The sequence below is a fragment of the Sinocyclocheilus rhinocerous genome, unplaced genomic scaffold (assembly GCF_001515625.1).
Source record: "Sinocyclocheilus rhinocerous isolate Xijiao unplaced genomic scaffold, SAMN03320098_v1.1 scaffold615, whole genome shotgun sequence".
In the NCBI taxonomy this organism is placed as follows: domain Eukaryota; kingdom Metazoa; phylum Chordata; class Actinopteri; order Cypriniformes; family Cyprinidae; genus Sinocyclocheilus; species Sinocyclocheilus rhinocerous.
Window position 1 is genome coordinate 1,229,287 of NW_015631049.1, and position 10,431 is coordinate 1,239,717.

General features: G+C 36.0%; 1 protein-coding gene across 30 annotated transcripts in view; it reads left to right on the top strand.

Annotated features, from left to right (window-relative positions):
- LOC107741206 (calcium/calmodulin-dependent protein kinase type II subunit beta) overlaps window positions 1–10,431 on the top strand; it is an 80,732-nt gene that overhangs the window by 20,847 nt on the left and 49,454 nt on the right. For all 30 annotated transcript variants that reach the window (XM_016553855.1, XM_016553845.1, XM_016553873.1 and 27 more), the window contains exons 3-5: window positions 1,884–1,943; window positions 2,132–2,186; window positions 4,851–4,916. In XM_016553855.1, the coding sequence (XP_016409341.1) occupies window positions 1,884–1,943; window positions 2,132–2,186; window positions 4,851–4,916 (181 nt within the window). The remainder of the gene's footprint in view (window positions 1–1,883; window positions 1,944–2,131; window positions 2,187–4,850; window positions 4,917–10,431) is intronic.

Below are 10,431 nucleotides of genomic sequence, written 5' to 3' on the forward strand. Positions count from 1 at the left end.
GATTCGTGATGTGTTTTCTAAAAGTTTTAACTGTTTTAACTTTGCATGGCTTTCTATACATCTCTTGTGTGTGACGCAAGTGCAGCGGTCGTATTTGTCCGTCTAGAAAATGCGCTGAATATGCATTCTGTGTGAATGGCTTGGTTTCGGTTTTAACCTAATCAAGATCTTCTCCGCATTGAGCTTCTATATTTCTATAATATTTTGAATGCATAACGCAGCAGCGGGGCATCTCGTGGGCTAGACTAACAAAACATTAAAATGCAACCGTCACTTACATCATCATCACCGCATCTCGTGCTCCACTGATGAAGCTGATGCACACCTAACATTTGATTGTACTATTTTTGCATTCAAATGCAAGTGTCTATTTTAAATTAGACTAATATCCATTTTTTTTATTCACAATCTCCTCATCACAGGCAGGCACAGCACTCATGTCCGTGTTTGTGTTTTTGTATGTGCTGTTTGCGTCACTCATAGCACGTGCCTATATCGTGCACTATATTGAACATTTTTAATATCGTTATCGAAGAAGGTGTACCGTCGATAAATATCGATACCGTTTTATCGCCCAGGCCTAAGTGAACGTAAACAGTCGAGAAAGAACACGCATGTGTATCAGTATCAGTGTACTGGATGTGTGAATTATGTCTTAAAGGAACAGCAGTCTATTCGTGCTGTCTGTGAATTTAATGTTAAACAACAAAAGACAATGAAATCACTCACCTCTCTTGATTGAATAGCTTTTGTAACTTCAACAAGGATTGGTCTGTAATTTATACAGTGAAAAATGCACTGTTATTTTACATTTGTTCACTTTTAAATTTCTGTGCCTGAAAATTACTGTTAAACACCTGAAAAACACTGTTTATTTTATTGGTATCTTTGCTCTGTTGTATTTATTTGTGCTGTTGCATCTAGTTTGATTATTGTTATTATTTTATTTATTTTTATTTGACCATAGTCCTTTTTTCCCTGAACAAAGCACATACCGAACCATGAGCAATCTGAACCGTCACACCCCTAGATATTAGCTTTGTTTTCACCGTCTGAACCTTAAATCTAATCTGGAGTAAAAGTGAAGGTGTACATCTAAACATTGTGTTGAGTCTCTATCTAGCCACCCTAGATTCTGGGCCATTCTGACCCTTTTATCAAGACTGAATGAGATCTAGGACGTTGATTTAGCACAACTCTGACAAGCTTATAGTTTGTGATTGCTGCCTCCTCTCATGTTTTTGTGGCAAATGCTCAACACTCGACACAGGAAATAGTGATGACATAATTAAAAAGCATAATGGCATATCAGGTTTGTGATTATGTCATTACCAATGGAAACATGGCTTGTAAGTCTATATTGGAGCTAGGACCAATGTGATGGATATGAAGCTTTGTTTATTTTGAACTTGGTTTATTCCAAGTCTACCCAAAATTTTACAATATTTGAAATGCACAGTTTATTGGTACCATGTCAGTTAAAATATGTATTTTGTTGTATTTTATTTTATTTATCAGTATTTGATATATATTGACAGATATTTAAATATGCATGCTTTTTTGTTGTTGCTTGTTTTTATATTTGGATTAGATTAAGCAGATCTCAAAATGATTATCTGTGTTTCATACTTTAAATTGTAAACTTGTGATTCCTAAATTCATATTAACTAAATATTTATTTCATTTTTTAGCATTTTATTGTGTTAGTATATGTAGCTTCAACAACAAAATATATAAAAGAAGGCTTATCAATATCGACCAGCATTTTAATATTAGTCCATCCTTACTGTTGGGCTGTTTCTTTACAGCTAATATCACACCGTTCAGTGATTTATAATTACTGCTTACAACACTTTCTGTGTGTTTCTGTGTTTGACCCTCAGACCATCAGAAGCTCGAACGAGAAGCTCGAATCTGTCGTCTGCTGAAACACCCCAATATCGGTGAGCTATACCTCCACCAATTAGAATCAGAGACATGTATATTATTAAAGTGCATTTTAAGCATTTAAACTCGAAATGGGTTTTTGACAGTTGATTATTCTCAGACTTTCAGGTCAGGTGGATGTTGTGTGATTTTTGTCCCTACAGCCACAATAAAATCTAACTTCAATTCTCTGTTTTTGTTTTAGTTCGTCTGCATGACAGTATATCAGAGGAGGGCTTCCACTACCTACTGTTTGATTTGTAAGTGTCAGTGTACTTCCTGTCAGCATGTTCCTCCGTTTCCTGTCATCAAATTAGCTTTGACGTGAGGAAGAGCACAGCTTAAAATGATTCATACTTCATATGTTATGTGCCTCTGAAGCCTTTTATCAGCATTCTGTTTTTCTGCACTGTTAAACGGATGTCATCTGCTCACTCTCACAACACTAAATGAACACAAAAAGAGCACTGCAGCCTTCAGGTCATGTTGGAATGATTGTATTTATGATATGAGGACATATGCACAAATTGTTATTGATCATAATAATTTTACAATGTAGTTTATATGCATTATGTGTACTGGTTATGAAGACCAGTGATCAAATTTGCCAGAAAATACTACTAATTTGCCTGTTTATATACGGTGACAGGCTTGCATGGAAAAACATGTTTTCATAAAATACACTGATAAAGCGTCAATTCCACACCTAAAATGCATCTAATCGCCGAAGTTCTATTTCCATTGTTCTTAATTTTGCTGTACTATAATAAAGCTCATACAGTATCTTTGATAGAAAGTATAGATAATAAAATTGGCCAACACATTCATTTTATTTTGATTGATTGGACATACATACCATTGTAATTATGATTTTTTTTTTTGTAATTTGTAAGTAGGAAATTACCAAGAGAACTTTAAAACATCTAGCTGTCATTCAGGCTGCTGTTTTCTGATGAAAGTGGATATTAAAGGGGTCATATGATGCTGCTAAAAAGAACATTATTTTGTGTATTTGGTGTAATGAAATGTGTTTATGCGGTTTAAGGTTCAAAAAACATTATTTTCCACATACTGTACATTATTGTTTCTCCTCTATGCCCCGCCTTTCTGAAACGTGTCGATTTTTACAAAGCTCATCGTTCTAAAAAAGCGAGGTGTGCTGTGATTGGCCAGCTATCCAGTGCGTTGTGATTGGCCGAATACCTCAAGCGTGTGACGGAAATGTTACGCCCCTACCATACTGTGATGATGCCCTGTCAGGCCGGAGCGATGATTCAAAACGAGGCATTATAAACGAGGCATTCGTTGCATCCAGTGGGGACATAATTATGGATTATAATGACTTATACGGTCTTTTTACGCGTTGCGTTGCATCGCGCCGCGTAAACATAAAACCATGTCTGCATTTGTGATCGGAGAAATGACAAACAACAAGCACTACTCTACACTGCTCAAAACTCACGGTTGAATCGTCAGTGGCAAATCCTTTAAATATAAAAAACGTACTTACAATCTGTGAGTCAGAACAGCCGGCATTGTAGTCTACTCTACCAGGATCAGGAAACAGTCCTCCATAAAATGTGCTGCACACATCCGAATATTTGGGTTGAAGTGTTCTGGAACAGTGTTGTAAATACAACTTAACCACTGATTTCTAGTCGTGTCCATTTTTAGAAGGCCAAACAAAGTAGTTTCGCTTTCACAACGAAACACAGCGTCACACACGGCGGCCTAGAGCGAGGAATGGCCGGCGGGCTAGAGTGATCGGCGGCGGGCTTGAGTGTGCGGAGGCCGGTGGATTAGACGAAGGAGCGGGTTTGCGGCAACCACATGTGACGACCCCGGGCTGGACTCCGCTTCGTCCACGGTGAAAGCCGATCCGGCGATCCACAGCGCAAAGTTGTAGTATTCCCTCAGCAACCAGCACGGATCAGCTCCAGGCATGACGAAGCAGATAGCGAGAATAAAAGTTATGCCTTCTTTCTTTGCGTGAACATTTGGGCGGTGTTATGCAAATCTTCCCACATCGTGACGTAGACATGTGGGGGCGTGTTAGAACGAGCCGTTTTAGGTAGGTGTGGCTGACTCTTAACTTTTATAAAGAATATCTCTTTGGATTTGAGACTTTAGTCTTTGCAACTTTACAGATCTTCTTTATGCACCAAGAGCTTGTAACACTTCAAAGAGAAAGGAAAAATTGAAATCGCATCATATGACCCCTTTAAATAGTGGCTGTCAAGCTCCAAAAATGATTAAAAATAAGTAGTACATATGACACATGTTCTGTAGTGTCATTCAGTATTATTTATATGCTATTAGAGTATTTGAATTATTATTGTATTTTCAGTTTTAATTTTAGTTTCAGTATTTTTATGTGCTTTTGTCAAGTTTATTCGTTTTTTATTAATATTTCCATTTGGTTTGAATTTATTTTCATTTCAGTTTTTAGTTTAAGTTTTCATAATTTTTTTTAGAACGTTTTTTTTTTTTAAAGTTCATTTTATTTCAGCTTTATTTAAATGACTGTAAACTATTTTTAATAGCTTATTTTTACAGTAACAACACTGGAGTGCTGTATTCAAAGTCTTCAAAAGCCATTTGATGAATTTAAATTTTTTTCACAAACCATCCTTTTAAGAATACATGGGCTTCATGAGTTATAATTTGTAAGAACTGAACTAAAACATGTTGATAATAAGGGTATCAAATAGGTAAAAAACAGAAAGAAAAGTGCCTCCCCAAAGGCATGCCGTCTTTGTGAATCCTAAAAACCTTCCACTTGGTTTTCACAGTTCTAGCTTTCCGGAGAATTTTTACATTGGATTCTTGTCTCCATGGAAACTGAGCTCGAGGAAGGGACGTGCACTAGAACAGGAATTCTGTTTGAATTAGCAAATAGCCAGGCTGAACTTCCTGTGTTTTAGGGTGACTGGAGGTGAACTGTTTGAAGACATTGTAGCCAGAGAGTACTACAGTGAAGCAGATGCCAGGTAAGAATGATTTTCTTAATGTTTTCCGTTTCTCTGTGCCTCTCTTCTGCCCTTTCTTCTCCTCTATCATTGGCCCTAGCTTGTTACACCCATCACCACCACATACACATTCCCTTTGAGTTTGTTTTGCATTTGGAGATGCCTTTTGAAACAGCATCTCCCACAGTGCAATAGGGCTGTCAAAAGTTTTTTTTAATTTCGAATATTCGTCGAATTTAATATAAAAATCCACATTCGAATGCAAAAACGTTGCATTCGAATTTTAGGTGTGCGTTAAGGAGGCTGCCTTATCAGTGGCGCACGAGATGCGATGACGATGTAAGTGTCATTACATTTGAATGTTTTTGTTAGCCTATCCAGTTGAAGCCACTAGATGCGGCGCTGCTGCGTTGTTTTTCTATTCAAGATCAGAACAGGAGAAGATTTATTAATGTTCAGTGTTCGGTTATATTAGTATTTAAAAGTGTTTCTGTTATGTTGGTGGTTTTTATGAGATTACCATTGTGCTGAAGAGTAGAGCGTTTGCTTAGGTTGAGAACAGACTCACTAGACATTGTCTTACAAGCGGTTTCAATCAGAAGGAATTTGGTTGAAAATGCTAAAAGATTGGTTACCTGGCAGCATTAAATGCCGTTTCATCAAAAAATAATATTTTAGTAGTTTTTGTAACCAGTGTCCATGATTGAATCAAATTTAAAACAATGTGAAAAACAACTTCGAACAACTTAATTTTTATGAGTATTCAACTTATTAATTGTTAGTTTTAACACAATTATCTAAGTATATATAGCACAATATAGTTTATTAGTTGAACTTAATTTCAGAAGAAGTTGCCTTAACTCAAAAAAAATGATGCAAACTGTTGCGTACATTTTTTTTTGTTGCGTCCAAACAATATTTTTTAGAGTGCAAGCCGTTCACACAGAACGCATATTTCGGGCATTTATCACCGTTGCACTCGCACTCGCACAAGAGAACCGCATGTTTAGAAAGCCATGTAAAATTAATGCAAGTTCAACTTTGAAAAAACATATCTCGAGTGCACAAAATTCGAATTGAGTTTTTCAGCCATTTTGACAGCCCTACAGTGCAATACACAGATCTTGCTCGTTGTCCATCACACACAAGGGTGAAATGTGACCTAAAAAGGTGGCATGACAGAACTGGACACTAACATTGTTTGAGAAAATGAACTGTATGCTGTTGTGTGTAGTTTAGGTGCTTTGTGTAGCGATATAAAGTTCTAGAGTGTTGCTGTTGTGTCTTTTGTCTCTCTGTCTCTATAAATGTCTTCTCGTGTTTTTTCTACTGATCTATCTCTGTCCTTTCATCATGCATTATGTCTCTCTCCCTCTCATACACACTTGCTCAAACAAACACAGACACAATTTTTTGGCTTTCCTGTACTTATCCCTTTCTACATTGCGTGAGTGTGTGGTTGTGTGCTTGTTACCAGGGTTTACAGTATGTGGTTTAAGGTGTTAGTCCTGAGCATTATCACCTCTGAGGTCCAGCCCATATATGCAATTCCACATAATGACTCACGCTGACTTCCTTGCGTACATTGTGTGGGTGTGTGTAACACATTAAATTTTGACCGTCTCTCTTGTGGGTTTTTTGACCCAGTGCTTGTTCCATGGTATTGTTCGTGTGGGGAGGTGTAGTTTAGTAGATAAAGGTCTGGCCTGCTAACTGAAAGTTAGAGATGAGACGGTCCATATACTGTCACCATTTTGCCCTTGACATTTAACCTAATTTTTCTTTTAGGTAAGTGCATGTGTGCCATTTAAATTAATAAGCTATATATATATACAGTGGTGTGAAAAATTGTTGGCCCCCTTCCTGATTTCTTATTTTTTTGCATGTTTGTCACACTTTAATGTTTCAGATCATCAAACTAATTTAAATATTAGTCAAAGATAACACAAGTAAACACAACATGCAGTTTTTAAATGAAGGTTTTTATTATTAAGGGAAAATCTCAGTACACTATATACTCAGTATATCTATCGCTAATAAACAATAATAGATCAAATGAAATAATATATATGTATATATAAATGGTAATATGTGAAATATTGTTATAATTTAAAAAATTGTTTTCTTGTTACATTTTTTACATTTGAATTTTTTTTAAATGCAATTTATTGTTATGATGCCAAAGTTGCATTTTCAGAAGCCATTACTCCATTCTTCAGTGTCACATGATCTTTCAGAAATCATTCTAATATGTAGATTTGGCGCTCAATAAATATTTCTTATTTCTTATTAATATCAATTTTGAAAACAGTTTTGCTCCTTAATATTTTTGTGGAAGACGATAAATTTTTTCAGGATTCTTTGATGAATGGAAGGTTTCTAAGAAAAGCATAAGCATTCGTTTGAAGTAATTTTTTGTAACAATGTAAAATATTTACTGTCATTTTTAATCAGTTGAATGCATTCTTACTAATAAAAGTATTGATAAAATAAAAAAAGTAATTGAACCCAACATTTAGAACGGTAGTGTAAATTATAAATATTAATTTTAAGTATTATTTTTAAAAAATCCATATAATAATTTTTAAATAGATGTTTATTTATTGAGGTATTATACTTTATAAATATACATTATAAATAAAAACTTAAATAAATGACAGTTTAAAGGCACAATATGTAATTTTCGCCGCTAGAGGGCGCGTATTCAAAACAAACAAAGAAACAAAGGCGTAGTTTGATGACGCCGTGACTGAGTGTGGAATCATGGGAGTTGTCGTCTTCATCCCCACAGCCGATGCAATCCGATGGGACTCAGGCAGAAATCATGTTCATGGATGAGCTAATGATTTATTAACGTAGTAGAATGAAGCAGGGTGAGGCTGAAAGCCGTCGAAGCGAAACGAGGCCGCTGAACGAGCGTGACACACGTACGGCTCGAAAGCAGCGGAGCTTTAATTATGCCACAGTCGACCGTTTCCGCTCCTTCCGGTCGTGTGTATTTTTTTTGTATTTTATTTTTTTTACCTTTATTTAACCAGAAACTCATTGAGATTAAAAATCTCTTTTTCAAGAGTGTCCTGGCCAAGATAGGCAGCAGTACAACCATACATACATAAAAAACGAGAAGAAATTGCTTTAGTAATTTAAGCACTGCTTTTTATGGTCAACTAGTTGGTGCAGAACGAGTACTCGACTAGTCGATTACTTGTGCACATTTCTAATACAAGTGTCTGATTAGATTACATTATGATCTAGGCTTTTATCAAGGGTTGCAGGTTCAATCTCAAGTGTTTAAGATATATAAACCACAGTTACTGAGCCTCACCACCTTGATCTGTCACCACTATTAAAGTTGAGCATTGTGCTCTTGTTTCTCATGACCGAGCTGTTAGTTACGACATTGCCCTTTAGCAGACGCTCCGTTAAACTGTAGTTTACGCTCTTATAATGCACTTGCATGATGCTTTTACACTGTAATTACTGCAATTACATGTAGTATATTGCACAGGGGCTCTTATAATAGGTATATATAAAGCACACGGTGGCCTCTTGAGATGAAATTATAGGCCGATAACGGTGTCTGTTTGTATCAAGTGCTAGCTTCCATTCCCTAGATATCCTTGTTAAATAAAGTGCAGGTTATCACAGCACAATTGTGAGTGTGAAAATTATTTTGCATAACTTACATTAAAGACACAACAATAATAATAATAATAGTAATAATAATTTTATTTTATAATATTTTATTGTTATGAATACATACTAATCATATTATTATTATTTTATGAAAAAGGTGCAGTCAAGTAAAATTATTATTACATTTATTCCCTAACTAATTATTACATTTATTCCATATATTTACCTATTATTCAGATTTTATGTTTTATTTAAATATAATTTGTTACGGGAAAACAATAAAATATATATTTTTTTTAATTATTATTTAAAATATCAGATAGATGTGAATTATCAGTTACCTGCTTTCTAGATATCTTTAGGAAGTTTAAATGTGACTGAGAAATCAAATGTTTACGTGTTTCTTTTGTAGGAATAGATGCAGGGAAACATCTCAGCTTCTTCCCTTGTGTTCGTCTCCTGCTGACCTGCTTCCAGCCACCTGCTGTCTGTCCCTCCTCTTGCTCTCTTTCTCTCTTTCCCTTCTTTCCATCTCTGTTCTTCTCTCTTTCACTCTTCTTGTGAAAAGAAGAGATGAGCGTGCCTCCTCAGAGAGAGGGAGAAACTAGGGCTCCAATTAACACAAGTAATTAGGGCTTTATCTTTCTCCCCTCCTCCCATTTTCCACCTGTCTCTCTCTCTTTCTGTCTGCCTTCTCTTTTATTCAGATATTTTAGCTCTCTCATTCTGTGTGTGATAGTGTCACTGACACCTTCTCCACTGTGCTGTGGCTCTTGTTGTTGGACGTGTGACAGAAACAGGGTATGACGCTATTGTGAATGTATTTACTCAGTGCAACTTATAACATCCAAGTGAAAGATAACACCAACATGTCAGAAAAAATAAATAAAAAACCAGAATCACTGATTTGGAAAAAGGATCACCCCCCTCCTAAAAATGACTTGTAAACTCACAAAAGATCTCCGGAATAAAGTTGTGGACAGGCACAAGTCAGGAGATGGATACAAACAAATTCAAAGGCTTTATCAATGCGTAGAAGCACAGTGAAGTCTATTATTAAGAATTGGAAGGTATTTGGAACAACACAGACCCTCCCTGGATCAGGATGTCGCTCCAAACTGGATGAAAGAGTCAGGAGGAAACTGGTCAGACAGGCTACCAAGAGGCCTACAGCAACTCTGAAGCAGTTGCAGGAATTTATGACAAAGAGTGGTCATTGTGTGCATTAGGGCTGTCAAAATGACTGAAAAACTAAATTCGAATTTTCCACTTAAATATTATCAAAATATCTAAATTATATTCGAATTTAAAAGGCATAATTTCAGAAAAAAAGCTTTTGGCTTCTCTCCTGAGGCCACAAGAGGGCGCATTGAGCAAAATATTATGCACGTTTCTTCAAAGCGTAATAAAATAACACGACTATCTTTGAAAAAAAGTGCATAATGTTTAAAATAATGTTTATAAACCATATTTAATCAATAAAGTTGCTTAAACAATTAGAAAAAAAACAGCACCATGCATGTATGTATAGTTTAATACAAAGGACCGAAAACCAATCACAAAGAGTAGGCTACTTTCTTCATTTAAAAACATGAGATACAGTGGGATGGGGGAAAACCGCCATAAAGTCTTGAGACATGTTTTTTAAAAGTTGAACTTACATTAATTTTACATGGCTTTCTAAACATGCCGCTCTCTTGTGCGAGACGCGAGTGCAACGCTGATAGATGTCCCTCTAGAAAATGTGATAAATATGCATTCTGTGTGAACGGCTTGGTTTCAGTTTTGACGTAAACAACATCTTCTCCACACTGATGCTCTCGTTTTCCGCAATATATGAATGAACAACGTAGCAGCGCCGCATCTAGTGGGTTCAACTGGATAGGCTAACAAAAGCAAT